The sequence below is a fragment of the Phaethon lepturus genome, unplaced genomic scaffold (assembly GCF_000687285.1).
Source record: "Phaethon lepturus isolate BGI_N335 unplaced genomic scaffold, ASM68728v1 scaffold3795, whole genome shotgun sequence".
Lineage (NCBI taxonomy): Eukaryota > Metazoa > Chordata > Aves > Phaethontiformes > Phaethontidae > Phaethon > Phaethon lepturus.
In genome coordinates this window covers 117,147-135,896 of record NW_010542510.1, presented here as the reverse complement: position 1 = coordinate 135,896, position 18,750 = coordinate 117,147, and the positions used below count along the sequence as shown (strand labels likewise).

The 18,750-nt window shown below is 42.9% G+C and overlaps 1 protein-coding gene across 3 annotated transcripts in view; it reads left to right on the top strand.

The window, feature by feature from the left end:
- Nucleotides 1-16,938, top strand: part of RTN4 (reticulon 4) — a 33,967-nt gene extending 17,029 nt beyond the window's left edge. For all 3 annotated transcript variants that reach the window (XM_010288036.1, XM_010288037.1, XM_010288038.1), the window contains 6 exons: nt 1,229-1,436; nt 4,238-4,376; nt 13,343-13,412; nt 14,094-14,140; nt 15,407-15,465; nt 15,905-16,938. In XM_010288036.1, coding sequence (XP_010286338.1) covers nt 1,229-1,436; nt 4,238-4,376; nt 13,343-13,412; nt 14,094-14,140; nt 15,407-15,465; nt 15,905-15,947 — 566 coding nt within the window. In that variant the 3' untranslated portion in view covers nt 15,948-16,938. The remainder of the gene's footprint in view (nt 1-1,228; nt 1,437-4,237; nt 4,377-13,342; nt 13,413-14,093; nt 14,141-15,406; nt 15,466-15,904) is intronic.
- The last annotated feature ends 1,812 nt before the right edge of the window (nt 16,939-18,750 follow it).

The window sequence follows — 18,750 nt, the reverse complement described above, 5'->3', positions numbered from 1 at the left end:
TTAATGTTGGTGCATTACCACATTATCATCCTGTCAGAAATAGTAGTCAAATTTTATTTTTTTAATTTTCTTTTACAGTCATTCAGAGTAAGAATCTGTTCTGACTTGTGGTATGCTATTTTGCAATTAGCTTCGGTGAGAATGAGATAGGATCACTAAGCTTGTGTTGTAATAATTTTTCTATTATTTGTCTTGAGTTCTGTGTCTAAAAATTCTTCTGTTATTGCCATTAACAAGCAGTTTTGATGCAGAAGATGAATTTGTTCTTGTGAAAATCTAATCAGCTGTGCAAGTAGAAATCATAAAGAATGAGTTTTATTGTGTGTCTCACCATGAAGTATAAAACTAGACTAGATGCCCCTGCCCAGTTCTGTACTCGGCAATGGAGAATGACATTTGCAGATTTCGTGAGTTCAGTAAGGTGATCAGCCAATCAACTGCACCTCAAAACAAACACATCTGCAATGGATGTACTAAGCCATGACCTACGACTTGTGCAAGGGTGTAGTTTACTCTAAACAGTGATGCTAAAAATGGGATGATACTGTCTTCTCTCATGAGGGTTGCTTAAGGAAAAAATAAACTTGGTTTCCAAATGAAGTATTTTGCATTGTAGCACAGCCAATTTAGTCTGGATTGAAATTTCGGTGAGCTTATTCCCTGTTGATTGTTCAGTCTGCCATCCATAATCAACATTATAAACTCCCATGGGAATGTCTTCAGTCAAAAGGAAACGAACTGTTAATGAATCTTGAGCCAGTGCCTTTTCCTCTACCAGGCTTGCAAAGATACAGTGGTTTAGAGATCTGGTAGTGTCTTGTCATTTATCCTAACAGGGAATTGGAATCAGTCTCTTCAGTGAGTGGATCTCCACAAAACCCACAAAAATAAAATCAAATGAAGCACAAACTGCTGTGGTTTTGGTGCAGAATATAGCATGGTAATTGAAGAGATTAATTCTGACATTGCTTAAGGGCAGAATTGTTCTTAAATTTTAGCAATTACATTTGAGGTAATCCTAGTAACAATAATCCAAATAATCTGAAGTCCAGTGCAAAATCAGTACTAAAATAACCTATTTCTAGTTGTAATTTCAGCTCTGGTTTGACAGTGAGATTGCGAGTTCCATTCTTGATGACTCTCAGCAGTCAAATGAATCACGTTTTACTGTTTTCCTATGGATGCAAAAGGTATCTTGTTCTAATTTTTTATCTTTTTTAAATTTTAGTTGTTGACCTCCTTTACTGGCGAGACATTAAGAAGACAGGAGTGGTGTTTGGTGCCAGCTTGTTCCTGCTGCTTTCATTAACAGTGTTCAGCATCGTGAGCGTGACAGCTTACATTGCCTTGGCCCTGCTTTCTGTGACGATCAGCTTTAGGATATACAAGGGAGTTATCCAGGCAATCCAAAAGTCTGATGAAGGCCACCCATTTAGGTGAGATTTATCTTTTAATTAAGAAAAAGTATGTTGTTTTGGGGAACAGCAGTATTGGTGCTGTTAGAAGCAGTAGATGACATATGCCATAATATGTTGCATAATAATGTAAGTAGTCTCTGTACTGAAAAATCCGTTACCCAACCTATGACTACTCATTCAGTTTTTCTCAGTAGGCATACACAGCGGTAAAGAAAATGAATTGAGCACTTGGTACAGGGAATTTTGCTAGAATACCTTCAGTTACATTTTTTAAAAATCTGCGTATTCAATCTAATGGAGTAGTGTGTGCATTTTAGAATGGTATAGTCTTCAGAATGTGAACCAGTGGCAGATGTTGAACAAATTTTAAAGAATACCCAGGAGATGCTGCACTTTCAATGCAATATATTTAGAAAAAATCGGAATAAATGTAGCAGGTGATGCTTTTATCTTTTTGGAACTGTTTTTAAGAATACTCTTAAAATTTGTGTTTTAGTATGTAGCAGCATAGCTGTGTTCTCCACATGCAAGGCTGCCTTGTCGTCGGCAGAATACAGGTTCATTGCAGCCTGCCCAGATCAGAAATCCAGAAACTTGGGCTCTGAATTATAAGGCTTGAGGAGCTGAATCCTAGGATTAATTTACTCCGAGCTCTTTGCTTTAATTGATGAGCTAAGTCCTTGGGGCATACCATGTGTCCACTTCCCTGCAGTGTGGAAAGACGGTGTCCACGGTATTCATCCTGTCCTGTGTGGAGTACAGTGCTGCCCATTATTGCAAAGCTGCATCTTAAGAGGAGTAAAAACTTGTTAGAGTAATTAGTAAGAGTGCATGTTTCCTGTTTCCGTACCAGCCCTGTCCCACACTGCTCAGACTTGCTTCTCTCCTTTTATTAATCAATGAAGTGGTGCAATTTCAGTTTCCCTTGCACCTTTCAGAAACTCCTGCTTGCTCTCCTATTTACAGCTCTCTTACTAATTTTGTGGTGTTTCCAATTATTCTTACTCTTTTCCTCTCATCTTCAGTAAGGCAAAGTAAAATGTTTTCCTGGGTTTACTTCCATTCTTCCCTAAGTATGTGTAGTGGCTCTCTTACCCAGTGGAATTCAATCTGTGCCTAAACCAGCTGTGGGACAAAACTCTGGAAGAAAAGGACTACTTGCTTTCAAGCTTAGATAAAAAAATACATCTGAACAATTGGCAACAACATTCAGTATAGCAGCTTGAAATGTATATCTTTTATAAACTTAGTTTTTTGTTTGGGTTGTTTTTTTTAACCATCCAGGCCTTACATGGCCATCTTTATTTACCTTCAGTAGGGTGAATAATTCCCAGCTGAAATCCTGTTTGCTCTATCTGCCCAGTAGTGCTCTTCAGTAGCCAAACAGCATTTCCAGCTTTACCAGTTAAGTTTGTTCTTAGCAAGAACAAGCAAAACTTGTTCTACCCGTGCTCTTTCTGCAGTTTATTTCTAAAAATACTGATATTCATAACAAGCTTCCAGTCATTCTTGTGCAGCGTACCTGGTTGCTTACTTTTTATCTGTATAGCTTCAACTACAAGAAGGATGTTTTTACTTTAATTTAGTTTGACAGTGAAGAGCATATCCATGAGATCAATTTAATTTTTCATTCGGGTACTGAATATCTTCCTGATGAGCTGAGAAGGGTGTGCAGATTCAAGCCAAGTGTGGACAGCAGAACGTAGCCTTGAAATGGCTGCGGTCTGTAGTTACCGTTTAAAATACTTTAATTTGTTTTGGACTTGCCGCAAGGCCATGTTTAGCTTTGCCCTAAATGACATACGTAGGAGCCTCCACTGTGCGTTTCTTATTTTTAAAAAACTCGAAGAAAACCACCCCAAAGCAGAATCCCCCCCAAATGAAAGCAAAAGTTTAACTACTGCACTAACTGTAAAATGAGTGCCCTGTTCCAGATGTGCTGCATTGCTCCTTCTCCCTCCAACATGCAAATTAGGTAAATTATTCTCTATTTAAAGAGTCTAAATTGCCATAGCCACAGCAACTACAGATAAAAGTTGCAGTGTAGTGGAAAGAACACTTGACCAGATAGGAGCTTATATCTTTTAACAGAAAGAACTGCTGTCACTAACTGTAATAATTTTTTTAGAAAATCATGAAAACCTTGCTCATTTTACCATGCTTTAGTGTATTTCTTACAGCCTAATGGTAACTTCAGAAGTGCCTTCCAGTGGTATGAATGGATATATTGCTTTTGTAGGATTTTTTCTCTTTGAGAAATGTAGGAATCTCATAGAATATTAGGTTGCCTAATGCAACAGCAAAACCAGAGAGTGACACACCCCCTCCATACCCCCCAGCCTGTCTGTCTGTCTCATTTTTTTAAATACACTTTGGCCTTATTAGTGTAATAGATTACAACATATGCTGAGGAGTAGGAAGAGACTTCATAGACCAAGCAGCATATGGGTCAGTGGTGCTGGACACTCTTTTGGCCACTCGCTAGCCTTTTCTGTTCACACATACATGTTAGCCAGCACACCTTTTTTGCCTTGTCCAGGTAAGAGTCTGTGAGTGACTTAGTAAATGCACTAGCACAACATAGCAGTAAGAAAGAAAGAAAGATTTTTTTTTTTTCTTTCTTCTAAGAGGTTGTGGGGATTTTTCTAAGGTTCACTTTTACTTTCTAAGAGTAACTTAGATTAGTTCTGTTCTATCCTTTTAGCATTCCTCATGTGGTGAGGTTTTTCTCTTTATAACATAAAAAGAATGTATGTTGAAATTGTATGTATAACATATGTGTTTACAGTAAAATTTCATAAGCTCTTCTTTCTTTGCAGGGCTTACTTGGAGTCTGATGTAGCTGTGTCTGAAGAGCTTATTCAGAAATACAGTAATGTTGTGCTTGGTCACATTAATGGCACAGTCAAAGAGCTGAGACGTCTCTTCCTAGTTGATGACTTAGTTGATTCTCTGAAGGTAAGTTTACTTCAGCTGTAGATACAGCAGCCTTGTCTAAATAGATTCCTTGCTGACCTAGCTTAGCAAAGCCCACTAGTCCTTATAAACCTGAATGAACAATGGCATCGTTGGCTCCGTATAAGTAAATACTGAGTTTTAGTTTGCTCGTTGGAAGTACTAAGCCGTTTTGTTTTTCAAGAAGTATAGCTCTCTGTTAGCCACACTGAGCGGAATATAAAGTGCTGCATGCAGTAAAAGAGTGGCTGACTTCATCTATACTTTATTTTGACAGTATAATAAAAATGAATGGAAAACTGAAAAAAGCTCTGTCTGCATGCAGTTTAGCTGTTACACCTCCTCGCTGGTGCTTCACAGCAGAAATCTTTTAAGAAAACAAGACATTGGGCATTCAGAATTTGTCACTAACCTGTACCTCTCCCTCTTGAAAAATCTAAGTTTTGGGCTAGACTGGCAAAGTCTGGGTTTTTTTTGTTTTTCTGTTTGTTTCTGTACCGAGACTAGCAAGTGGTTAGTGTACAGTTACTTGCCTTAAACAGTAGGAGCTCCTGTGTCTACTTTTTTGTTGGAAGAGTGGGGACTGAGTGATGCCCTTGTTTTACTGGGAAGGTGGACACCTGTTTCAGTCCCTGGATTTGGGTGTGAATAGCTGCCTCGTTTAGGGATGCAAGTTACTGAAATGGGTTTTGCAGGTTACTATACCTCAGGCGTGCAATACTGCCTAACCAGATATCTTGAATATGTCCAAGTAGTATTTAACAGGATTTACTGAAGGTAGCAGAGCAAAACTGACAGTGAAGAATAATTAAAAAAAATTGGCTGAAAACCCTACAATTTTGTTCTGTGAGAATTATATTCTCCCCTTTCAAGCTAATCGCCTTTCTTCGTTTTTCAAACAATTGTTTCCTTTTCCGAGTACAACGTGTTGTCCATTTCTTTTTCAGTTTGCTTAATCTTCTTGAAATAAAGTTGCATTTATCCTCCAGTAAATCCCTTAGTGCTTTGTAAAGTCCTTTGAGGAGTTGTGGGGTTGGGGGAAGGGGTTTCTAGTGAAACTTGCAGGAAAATAGGAAGGCTGTAAAAGTCTTTGTTATATTTGTGGAACAGAAATAGGAGGCGGATCTTACCCAGAGTTTCTAGATCCAATTTCTCATTATGCTTCAACTTAAGCACAGAGTTTGTGCCAGAAAAGTTGCACCTGATGTTGTGCAAGTCTCCTGCAGTTAAGAGTCCTTTCCCTCTGGAGAAAGGAAAGATTATAAGGCTGTTGGGTTATTACCTGGGGTCTGCTGCTTGTGATAGATTCATTTTCTCAGAAGGGCAAAAGGAGGTGGGATATTAGCCTGTGGTTTTGTCTAATAATCTTCCGGCTCCTAAAGGGCTGTGCAGTAGAAGTGTTTTTATGAGGTGTCTGTGCATTCTCATTTTCTGGTCATTTTTCTGGATATGATTAATACTGCTGCAATCATTTTATGGCAAAATGGCTTAAATAAGGCCATTGTTGTCTGTGTCTTGCTGCTGTTTCCACGCAGGGATTGCGCTTTGATGGCTAAATGCTCTCACCACTGCCCATTGGTCTGGTCTGCAAGAAGCAGTGTCTTGCCTTCATGCTTAAGTGACCAAGTACTTAGGATTCATCTGCGCAGCATGTCAAGGCCACAACCTTGACCGGAATAATTATTGTTACATGGCTAGAATGCATTTTGGTAACTTAGACTTGGTGTGTGCGTGAGGAAAAGAACGTATTCTTTGTTTATTGTGTTTTTTAAGAGCATTGAGTTTCGGTGCTCAATGAAGCATTATTTTGCTTAAGTCGTGTTTGGACCTGATTAAACATCACAGAAGAACTTGTGTCATAGAATGGTTTGGGTTGGAATGGACCTTAAAGTTATGTAGTTCCAACCCCCCTGCCATAGGCAGAGACACTTTTCACTACACCAGGTTGCTCAAAGCTCCCCCCAACCGAGCCTTGAACACTTCCGGGGATGGGGAGTAGCCACAACTTCTCTGGGCAACCTGTTCCTGTGCCTCAGCACCCTCATAGTGAAGAATTTCTTCATTATATCTAATCTAAATCTACCCTCTTTCAGTTTAAAGCTATTACCCCTTGTCCTATCACTACATACCCTTGTAAAAAGTCCCTCTCCAGCTTTCTTATAGGCCCCGTTCAGGTACTGGAAGGTGGCTCTATGGTCTCCTCGGAGCCTTCTCTTCTCCAGGCTGAACAAGCCCAACTCTCAGCCTGTTTTCATAGGATGGGTGCTCCAGCCATCTGATCATCTTCATGGCCCTCCTCTGGGCTTGCTCCAACAGGTCCATGTCCTTCTTATGTTGAGGGCCTTATGTGGGGTCTCACAAGGGCGGAGTAGAGGAGGAGAACCACCTCCCTTGATTCTTTTGATGCAGTCCAGGATACGGTTGGCTTTCTGAGCTGCAAGTACCCATTGCCAGGTCATGTTGAGCTCCTCATCAACCAGCACCCTCAAGTCCTCCTCCTCAGAGCTGCTCCCAGTGTGTTCTCTGCCTAGCCTGTATTTGTGCTTGGGATTGCCCTGACCCACATGCAGGACCTTGCACTTGGCCTTGTTGAACTCTGAGGTTCACGTGGGCCCACCTCTTAAGCCTGTCAAGGTGCCTCTGGATGGTATCCCTTCTCTCCAGCATGTCGACCGCACCACTCAGCTTGGTGTCGTTGCCAGACTTGCTGAAGGTGCGCTCAATCCCACTGTCGATGTCGCTGACGAAGATGTTAAACACCACCAGTCTCAATACTGACCCCTGAGGAATGCCACTTGTCACCAGTCTCCACTTTGACATTGAGCCATTGACCTCAACTCTTTGAGTGTGACCATCCAGGCAATTCCTTATCCATTGAGTGATCCATGCACTAAATCCATCTCTCTCCAATGTAGAGACAAGGACGTTGCGTGGCACAGTGTCAAATGCTTTGCACAAGTGCGTGTAGAGTCTTCCCTTACCCACCAATGCTGTAACCCCATTGTAGAAGGCCACCACCTCCTTATTCTCCATGTGCCTTAGCATAGTTTCCAGGAGTATCCGCTCCATGATCTTGGCGGGCACAGAGGTGAGACTGACTGGCCTGTAGTTCCCCGTGTCTTCCTTTTTTCCCTTTTTAAAAATGGGGGTTATGTTTCTGTTTTTCCAGTCAGTGGGAACTTTGCACCAGACTGCCACAACTTCTCAAATATGATGGCTAGTGGCTTAGCAGCTTCATCCGCCAGTTCCCGCAGGACCAGCGGATACATCTCATCAGGTCTCATGGCCTTGTGCACCTTCAGGTTCCTTAGATGGTCTCGAATCTGATCTTCTCCTACAGCGGGCAGTTCATTTTCCCAGTCCCTGCCTTTGCCTTCTGTGACTTCAGTGGTGTGGCTTGAGCACTTGCCAGGGAAGGCTGAGGCAGAAAAGTCTTTTGAGTATCTCAGCCTTCTCCATATCCAGGGTAGCCAGGTCTCCCGTTTCCTTCTGGAGAGGGACCCACGTTTTCCCTAGTCTTCCCTTTATCACCAACATATCTATAGGAGCTTTTCTTCATGTCCTTGACATCCCTGGCCAGATTTAATTCTTTCGGGGCTTTAGCTTTCCTAACCTGATGCCTGGCCGCTCAGACAATTTCTCTGTATTCCTCCCAGGCTACCTGTCCTTGCTTCCTCCCTTGGTAGGCTTCCTTCTGCGTTTGAGTTCGTCCAGGAGCAACTTGTTCATCCATGCAGGCCTCCTGGCGTTTTTGCCTCACTACTTCTTCGTTGCGATGCATCGCTCCTGAGCTTGGAGGCGGTGATCCTTGTATATTAACCAGCTTTCCTGGGCCTCTCTTCCCTCCAGGCTTAATCCTATGGTACTCTACCAAGCAGATGCTTGAAGAGGCCAAAGTCTGCTCTCCTGCAGCCCAGGGTAGTGAGTTTGCTGTGTGCCCTCCTTGCCTGCCCTAAGGATCTTGAACACCATTTCATGGTCACTGCAGCCAAGGCTGCCCTTGAGCATCACATTCCCTCCTTGAGTGCCACATCACCAGCCTTTCCTTGTTGGTGAGAACCAGGTCCAGCATAGCACCTTTCCTCCTTGGCTTCTCTATCACTTAGAGAAGGAAGTTACCGTCAATGCATTCCAGGAACCCCCTGCATTGCTTATGCCCTGCTATGTTGTCCCTCCAACAGATACTGGGGTGGCTGAAGTCCCCCGTGATGAGGACCAGGGCTTGTGAACATGAGGCTGCTCCTACCTGTCTATAGAGAGCCTCATCTGCTCGATCTTTCTGGTCGAGTGGCCTTGTAGCAAGACCCCTACTATAATGTCACCTGTCCTCCCTTTAATCCTGACCCATAAGGTCTTGGTCGGCTCCTCATCCATCCCCAGGCAGAGCTCCATGCACTCCAGCTGGTCACTGACATAGAGGGCAACACTCCCTCCTCATCTCCTGTGCCTGTCCTTCCTAAAGAGCCTGTATCCTTCCATTCCAGTCATAGGAGCCATCGCACCGCGTCTCCGTGATGCTGGTGAGATCATAGGTCTGCAGGTGTGCGCACGTCTCTAACTCCTCTTGTGTTTTCTCTGTGCTACATGCGTTTGCTTAGAGGCATTTAAGCTGGGCTCCCAGTGAAGCTGACTTACTGGCTGGAGTGGCTGGAATTCCTTTGTGCTGCTCTTCAGGTGCTCTCCTGCTGAGCTGTGATCCTTCTCCAGGCTCTGGGCATCTATTGCTGGCACTGGTATCAAACTGGTAGTAATGGGATGGATTGAGGTTAGTTTAAAGGTCTCTTCACCAGCTTGGCAAGCCTATGACTAAAGATGCTCTTCCCCTTCTCTGACAGATGGACCCCGTCAGCCCCCAGTAGACCCAGTTTCTCAAAGCAAGTCCCATGGTCTAAGTAGCCGAACCTCTGGCTGTGGCACCACCCCTGTAACCCTTTGTTGATTCGCCAGATTGTAGTCACAAGGTCATTTGTATTTCTTTAATAATTAAGCCCTTTGTGGTATGTTCCTTCACCTGAGTTATAAGAATTTCCACACCATTTGTTCAGAGATCACAGTCCCTTGCAGGAAGGGAAAAGGAAGCAGTGTGCAGCCAACTGTTTCAGTCAACACCGTTTTAAAAATTAGGCTTTTCGGAGGAATTATGGTAGGAGTAGAATTGATTCCAGTCAGAATGTCTTCAAGGCACTTTAATCACTTCTAAAATATTATGGTAATATAGGAAAGGCATGTTTATTCAGCTGAACTAATTCATTTTCCCCTCTCTTCTTCTGACATTTAAAATATTGGATGTAGGTTAATTAGTCTAATTTATGGTAGTTGGGAGCAACCCTTATGTGAAACCAGTGAATGTCAGGACAGTTCATAAGCACAAGTTGCTGATTATGAAGAGTTTGTGTTTGAGGAGAACATGAAGATGCTTGGGGTCTTATGTAATATAACAGCCCTGGTTTACAAAAAATAAAAATACCTTGGCTCGTGTACTTTAAACATCTTCACTATAGGAAACAGCATGTTTGTGTATAATTAAAGTTTACAGAGCTTTAATGGAGAAAATGTCTGCGGGTCATTTTTATCGTGTGTAATAGTTCTGGCTGTAACATCTGCCTTGTTAAGATTTTTTTTTTTCTTTTTTATTAAACAATGGTTCAGTCATGGAAGTCTTAAAATGAACTCTAAATATTTATGCAGGAGAAGTTCCTCACAGCTCTTGAGGAACAATTCCAGAGGAGCCCTTGCCAGAGAGTCCCAGGAGAAACTGCACTTTGTCCCGATAAGACAGCGATCTAGTGCTTCACCCCCAGCTGCGCAATGCCCCCCGGTCTGACACCGGGGCACAATTGCTTTTGATTTGTCATTGCTCAACTGATGTTTTGAGAAGTAGAGCCCTTAGCTGTATTTGAACTATTTTATAGTAAACAAATGGATAGATGGACATTTCTGGGTGTACCATTAAATTGGGGTATGCTTTGGGTACTGGGGAGTTATTAATCATTGGAAAGACGTAGGCAGAAACTCAGTTCAGGCCATCAGATATACTGTGGTTTTTTTACTGGTTTACATTTCCTTGTAATGTTCAGGCTGAGTTTGGGCCCTGTGCTTTCCTTCTGACCTGTCCTGAGAATGTGGGAAGAGCAATATTATCTTTGTAGGTCAATCCTGGGTTGTCTTCTGCTTCATTTTTCGTCTTAAAGATTTAAGTGTTTAGACATGTGTCAGGTAAGCCTTTTGCCTTTGTAAGGTTCTCAGAGTTTGTCTCATTTCTAAGGGAAAAAAAATAGAGCCCAATACGTAAATGTGGGATTGCGATCAACTCCGCTTAATCCCGGGAGTGTTTTAACTGTGAGAAGTGTTTGAAGAGAGGAGTTGTGGGAGGGCAGTTCTGAGGTTTTTTCCTGAACTTCACTCACTTTGGTAGCCCCAGCTTTCAAAATAGCTGTCCCTTACTGGTGCGGCAGAGAGAGGGGGTGGTCTCGCTGGGGTCAGTGGTTCCCCCTCCTGCCTGGTATGAGTAAGTGAAGTGGATTAAAAACCGCACATGCAACACAGGTCATTGTTAGCCCCTGATGCTGCTCTGGACAGACTTTTGGAGAAGCAAAGCCTCTGTCAGTCAAATGGTTAACTCCTGGATTTTGATCTTTCTTGGGCCATAAATTCAATGCTCAGTAAATAGGCTTGGATAGTTGTGATAACTGTTGGACTTTGGGATTGATTCATATCTGTTATCCCTCTGCTTACATAAACTCACATTTTCTGACTTGGTCATAGTCTTCAGCAATATTACTAAATGTTTGCCTGCCCGGGGCGGTGCTTAGCTTCGGTAATGTGTTCGTGCGGAGGAGATCGTGGAGAGCTGTCGAGATGCTTTGCTGTGTGTGCGTGAAGCCTGCATGTTTGGGTTACTGAATGCAGAGCCTGCAAGAGAATCGTTCTGAATGATCAGAAGCGTGGAGGCTTTTTGCTGCAGTAAAAGTTGTTGACTTTCCTGCCTTTGCTGGGGAGGGGAGCGTGCTGCACATACAGGAAAGTATTGGCTCCGTTAAGATGTCTTGTGCAACGAGGCAGGCAGGCAGCTCTCACCCTGGCGTTGCGGAGAGCAGAACTGGGCCAAGGTTTGAATGAATCATGAGGGAGTTGAGAGAAATCTGCTTTATTTTTCTTGAGAAACCTGCCAAAATCCTTCAGTGCAAATGCAGTTGATGGTAACATTGCAGCCTTGTGTGAGGGTTAGCTTTGTGCCTCTAGTGCTGTTTACGTCACATCTAAAAAGAACTGACAGATAACGAACTGCATCTTTTGCAATTAATCCTACCGCATTTTGAGTGGGATCAGCTTTTGAATGAAGTTCTTGAAGTAAACTTCATTTCATTACAGGGATCATGCATTTAAACTTGTATCGATTGTCATGCCCATATCTTACTGATGGCTGTTGATTTTGTTTGGTTTGGATCTTTTGCATCTTATGATAAGCTGGAAATGGATGTTTGGATACGTAACTTCTGAGTAACTTGGCTGCAGGCTAGATCCTTGCCCACAGCACAGTCCTTTGATACGCATTTTTTTCTTTCCAGTGCTTTGTACCCATCGTTTCCTTATGTGTATCTCCTGCTTACCACAGTGCTTCACCTTTGGTTGTTAACTGTGCCCAGATCTTCTCTCCTGGTGCCAGGAGCAGCCTCCACACCATGTCTGTACAGCTGTTCGGGCTTCTGCAGTGTCTTGCGCAGAAAATAACCCGACGTGCCTAGTTGATTAAAGGGCTGGGGGTCTCTTCCGTGTGCTCTGCACAATGCAAAGCATAATTCAGTGCTTAGCAAGAAATAAGCACTGGTAAATCCACCATGTCTGACATCCAAATCCTGGCTTCTGTGCAGTTCCTTATGGGTTGTGCAACACTAGAAGAAAGTGGCTGATTTTCCTTGGGGACAAATCCTACACAGAAATAGAGCTGGCAGCCTTCGGCCCCCTCCCACCCCGGTATAGGTCAGAGGTGTGCTTGGGACACTCTCCACCTGGCAGAAAACCACGGGGCATGAACTTCTGCAGATCTTTGTGTAAAGCTAGTGGAGCAGAGCCTGTGCAGGCAGCAGGGTGGCGGTGGGGGAGGAACAATGGCCGGGTACGAGTTAGAGGCTGGGATACAAAGCCAGAAATTGTGGCAGTGTGAGGGGTTTAGGTGTCTGTTAACAGAAGGGACATCTCTGCTTCTGAATTTGTCTCTCATTTAAAGCCAGCTTCCATTTTATGGCACTGTTAACTCCTCCCTTTCCTGAATTTTTTAGTATCCAAAGGTCCTTTTTTTTTTTTCAAGGGAGAAAAGTCAATCAAGCCAACCTTGTCACGTTACCTTCCAGAAAAGTTTTTTTCCCCTCATGTGACAGAAACCTCTGCCTAGTCTAGTTAACGGTTCATTGAGACCTTTGCTGCGCCGAGGTGTGGTTGTGATAGTTTGGTGCCGCTGTTTGCGCTGCAGCCCAGAAGTGGATGCGCTCCTGCATTGGCTGCTGGGCTACCACCCAAACAACTGACCTGCTTCCTTCTGGCTCTTGTCACCGCTGCTGTGTCGTGCGCCAGCCCTTTAACCTCTCACTTGCCTGTCTTGTTCCCTCTCTTTGAAGGGTGGGAGGTAAGAACTGTGTTTGCCCATGGTTATTAAACGTGGGCTTGGAAGTGCTGTATAAATGCAGAGGGCATTAATCAGCCACCGAATACTAACAGCTTTTGGTCACTGCTGACTTGGGCTGAATTCAGGCCGATGACCTCGTAGACGCAAGAGGCCGCATATCCTATTACTGAACCCTTCAGCCATCTTGTCACTCATCTATAATTACCTGAGACATACAAGGGTGAAGTGGAGTTTGGGGCGTTTTAGTTTCATATGTTGAGAGACGTTCTCTCACTGCTCTAACTAGTATGTTCTGGCAGAAAGACTGACTGTGGGCTGACATGCCTTTTTGGTTTTTCTTTTTCAGTTCGCAGTGTTGATGTGGGTATTCACTTATGTTGGTGCCTTGTTTAATGGTCTGACATTACTGATTCTGGGTAAGTGTTTTAAATCGTGTTAAATACCTGGCATACAAAATGACCTTGGAAAAGCTCTGAAGCCTGCTCGGTACTGTGAGGCTATTCCCGTGTTCTTGAGAGTGTAGCAATATGTTATAGTTGTGTGTCCTTCTCTAGGACGTTGGTAACACTGCAGAAGGTTCGTTTTGAATTGCAGTGTTGAGTTCCTTGAGATTGCTGATTTTCCAGACGTTGTATCATTTAAAAGCATGTTCTGCTGTGCTTGTCCCTGTCAGGGTTAGCCTCACTTGAATGTCATCGCTGTGTTGTGACTTTGGAGGAGGTACAAAATTGGCTGTGGCCATATCCCACTGCAGATAGTTTGTTTCTTGTATCCCAGAGCAGGCTGGCTTCAGGTGTCAGAAACCGACTGAGGTTGGCAGCACCTGAGCATCCTTTTTGAAGAACTTGTATAACCCACAGTGAAAAGGTGAACCGTGACCAAACTTGCTGTACTGTTAATGAGACGTGGAGAACAGCCCGGCATCTCCTTAATAGGGGTTATTTAAATTACTGGCCAAAAATTTTTGTATGTGGCTTAGTTATTTCTTTTTCTTGTGCCTTTTTGAAAGAAATGTCAAAGTGTGATGACTAGTCATTGTTTTGCCTGAACACCATCCTTTTTATAAATATTTATACCTTTGCTGTGCTCTTTTTCAGCTTTGATTTCGCTCTTCAGTGTTCCTGTTATTTATGAGAGACACCAGGTGAGTGTTTAACTAAAGATTCATTAAATGCTTCATGAAATTGGCTCTATTGAAGCAAAACCACAGGCGAATAAAACCAAAACTAATTTCAGTTGTCTAAAATCTTTAAAGCCTTTAACCAGGAGTCACTGCCAGGGCCAAGAGAAGCAAGTCCACTGTGAAGTCCAGACTGTGTGTGCTTTCCCCTCCTCCTTTTTGGTGGAAGGGTAAGAAGGCTTCCTCAGCAAACAGTTGCAAAAAAGGCCCGATTAACCTGGAGGCCTTCTCTCCTCTGATCCAGATTTGGTCAGGACTAAAGCAGCAGTAGGCATGGTGCGTTAATCCTGAGGTAAATACTTTAAAAACAATTTCTGAAGAAACATCTTTGGAGCTGAGAGTCAGGATTTGTGTCCTGAAGCCCTATGGAATGTGTAGCCCTGGCAAAAACCCACAGGTGGGAGATGCTCGGCACAGTCTGGTACTTCTCCTGTGCAGAGTAAAAGAAAGAGGTAAGAAGGAGCCAGAATAAGACGTGTGTGATTAAATTATAGCAGAGCTTGAGCAGGGACTGTCTTCAGCAGGTCATAGCACGGGAGGGGGGAAGCCAGCTCTGGCTTAGCAGTTCCTTCTCCTCTTTCAAAAACAACGCTGCTCACAGGGGCCAGCCCGGGACTTAGGAAGGGAGGCAGAAAGGCACTGAGCAGATGGCGGAGCCTCTTGGGCTCCTCTCCGAGCTCCTAGGGAAGAGCAAAGTACCCTGCAGTGAAAGGAAATCCAGTAGCCAAAGATGATGGACAATTTGTGTGGCTTAACCCGGGCTCCTCAATCCTCTTGCCGAGCAGAAGGCTGCTCTCTGAAGGCGTAAGCTGTTTAACAGGCCCAGCCCACCTAAGCAGCTTTCCTTCTGAGCGTTGCGCAGAGGAGCCGACCGCCCCTCACCGTGGGTCCTGGTTGTGCACCCTCATCTTGGGGCAGCCTTGAGAAGAGGCGGGGGGGCAAACGCTAGTGGCCGGTTTGATGGAACACGCAGAAGCCAGGGATGAATTTATTTGGGGACTTACCTGCTATTCCCTGCCGTTGTGCGCGTTCCCCCCGGCAAACGCTAGCATGTGCTGCGGCTGAAGCCGTGGGAGCTCTGGCATCAAACTGGGAAACACACACAGTTGAGCCCCTTCCTTCCCTCAGCCGGCTTTCGTGTGCGGTGCGAGACGACGCTGCCTCGCAGGCAGCAGAGCAACTGTTGGTAAGAAAGAGCTACTCTGTAACATCTGTCATCTTCCATTTCAGGCCCAAATTGACCATTATTTGGGACTCATGAACAAGAATGTCAAAGATGCGATGGCCAAGTGAGTTTGTTTTTTTTTTAATTTCACTTTATAAGTAATGTTTACGGTGCTTGGCATGTATGGTACTCCTGTATGTAGCAAATGCATTACACGCATCTGCCCTGGCAGGAAAAAGTCCTTTGTTTAAATTTGGAATGGTTATGAAATCGGCTCCTTTTGTGCTGATGCTGCTGTTTGTTAAGTTAATCCTCTATTATTTCTTAGTAGAAATCTCTGTATTTGAAACCATTAGTGAAACCTGAGGCCCTCAGTAGTTGCAACTGAGGAGTGACTGAAGAAGCGGTTAGCAGTTTCCTTGGTTTCCAATCATAATAGTTTTGTGTTGCAGTGATACTTATCTTCTGCCTGTTGCTGTTTGTAAGACTGTGTTTACACCTACTTTTTTTGTTTGTTCCTCAAAGGCTGTTCTTTTCTTTTTCTTTTCCTGTTCCTCTTGTAGGATCCAAGCAAAGATCCCTGGGTTGAAGCGCAAAACTGAGTAAAAAGCCTGAAGCAACTGATCAATAGGAAGTTCATCTTTTAAGGGGGAAAAAAATACTCATTTGGATTTACCTGGGGAGGGTCAGGGAATAGCGAAACCCTTGACATTGCAGTGCAATTTCACAGATCTTTATTTTTTAGCAACGCAGTGTTTGAGGAAAAGTAACTGTTTTGACTGCCATGTGTTTCATCATCTTAAGTATTGTACGCTGCTATGTATGGATCTAAAACTAATCATCTTTCTTTATCCTGTGTGCAGCACTGGCTAATATTAAAGATTTGAGAAAGCTGTACATTTTGCTTCATCAGAGGTAGTCCCTGCTGCGTTCCAGAAGAGGTAGTGCAGGTGGAGCGGAGGATAACACTTCCCAGTTTGTGCACTGTGTATGGTCTGTGTAGATTGATGCAGATTTTCTAAAATGAGATGTTTTAGAAGAATATACCATTTTAGCAAGTTTTGAAAAATCTTGCCTTTTTGGTATGAGTATAGCTGTATTGTGATTTTACTGTTTTATCAATTGCCAATATATATATATGTGTTTCACAAAGCTTAGATCTTTCAGCTGCTCCACAGTGCTTTATACTTCAGAGAACTGACTGATTTCTGGACTAGCTCCATAGCACACAAGCTTGACAAACTAAAATGTCTCTGTAAACACTAGCATCTGTTTAAAAAAAAAAACAACAAAGGAGAGATGAACAAAGGAACCTCCATATATATTAAAAGGAAATTACAGCATACACTTTGTTGCACAAACGTACAGTAGTTGATTTTCAGCAAATAATAATTCTACAGTCTCTCAAACTCTGATAATCTGTGGACCGAATATATCTAATGCTGCAATTGTTGTTTGGAAACTTAAAACTTTGTTATGCAAGAAATGGTAAATGAAAACTTATACACTTGCAGTTTAAGCTGTATTGAACTAAGTCTGTGGAATGCATTGTGAAATGTAAAAAAAAAAAAAAAGACAAAAAAAACCCCAACAAAAACCCCAAGTATCAATAAAGCTTATAGACTTAAAATAATACCGGAATTTTGCTTTCTTGAGGCAAGTTTAATATATTTGTGTTTATTTTGTTTCAAGTTCATTGTAATTAAATATCCATTGTACACGGTGGTGGAAATAGCTTGTCAGACATATAGCAATGTGAGTAGGTGGACTTTTCATGGTACCTTTTCTTTTCATATGTGCAGTGTGAAGCAGTTTGTTCAGTTCCAGTTACAGATTTGATGTCCCGAATAGCTGTGTCAGCCGGTGATGCTCGCTCAGTCCGGCGCGTAGCGCCTGCAGCGAGGAGGCCGCTGCGCTGAATACTGAAGGCCCCCCGTTGTTACCACTGCCAGCAACAGCTCAGTGACACAGGGGTGACAGCGTTGGATGCCCACTGAAGTGTTGTGAGTTGGTTAGTGAAAATTGTGAAAGATGGAATTTTAGATTCTGCTAAACAAAGTGAAGATCCTTGGTTTCTTTCCCTTTGGAGCCAGTAATGTATGATGCCGTATTCTAGTTTGAAGGCAATTGTAAAGCAAGTCCCAGTAATCTTCTCAGATCAACCTGTTGAATCTGATTGAAGAGCTGGACTGTGAAAACTGGTATCCAAATTTGAGACACAGATTTTAAATTAATGGCATCTTGACCATTGAAAAATAAATTCATGCACTAATTATTTTAGTTTACAGTATAATACATTGTTACTTCTGAACTTACTTTATACAGATTTATACAGAAAGCCAAACCATAGAAACATACAAATTAAGTGTTTTCCTGACACATACTATTGCTTTAAGATATTTTTCACATCACCATTTATTAATTCATTCTGCCACGCAATTGGTTTTATTCGGGATACAATCAATGTGAAAGGAAGGCAAACATTATTACAGCATAGGCAAGGAAGGTGCTTACTGACATCACCACCTAACATGATTACATTATTTGATCAAGAAGGTTTCTCAAAAAAAAAAAAAGACTGCATAGGGACTCTTATTATGTATCTGACAAACTGATCTTCTGTATAGTAATATAAGGCATTAATAAATTCCATTTTAAAAAAGGTGATTCTTTGAGGTTGCTGAAGCACTTTTGTGTCTTAAATGTACATTGATCCACTCCTTTTAACTGGATATTCATTGCATCCAACAGCCACCTTTTTATGCAGTGGGCAGCAGAGGTGGATTGGCAGGAGCTTTCCACAGTTCAAAATTCTATTTTCCTGAACTGGGACTAAAGTGCTATTTAAACATTTCTTTTCAAAGACTAAACGTAAGTCTAAATGTTTTATTTTGGCCTTTATTTCTTCTGCTTGACAAACAGTCTTTTTAAAAGAAAGGTACTTACAAAATATGGATGTTGTTCCATGCCAGAAATCGCAAAAATCATTTGTTTTCGCATTGCCCACATTTTCGGTTCCTTTCTAAACGGTTTCCTTGGAAGGGGGTGAACTTACTTTTCTTTCTGCAGTTAATTCCACTGTAGTTTTTGGGTTTGACAAGATGTCTGTTAACAAACGAACAGCTTTACTTGCCTTTTGTGAACACCTGCTCGTGGTCTCCACCTCCCATCTCAAGCTGCCCGGTCACAGACGAGAGGGCTGCAAGAGAAGCAGTGAGGGGGAGAGGAGTCCAAATTGAGCAAAGATGATGCTTTTCTCGAGGACAGGTAAATTTTCTGATAGGAGAGGGATTTATTTTCTAGTGATTAAGCAGCACAGGGCTTAGCTGCCTGCTGGCGGTTACACGCTGCGCCTGCTAACAATGTACCAGGCGTTCCCAGAGAACACCACGGATGTCTTCAGGCAGGC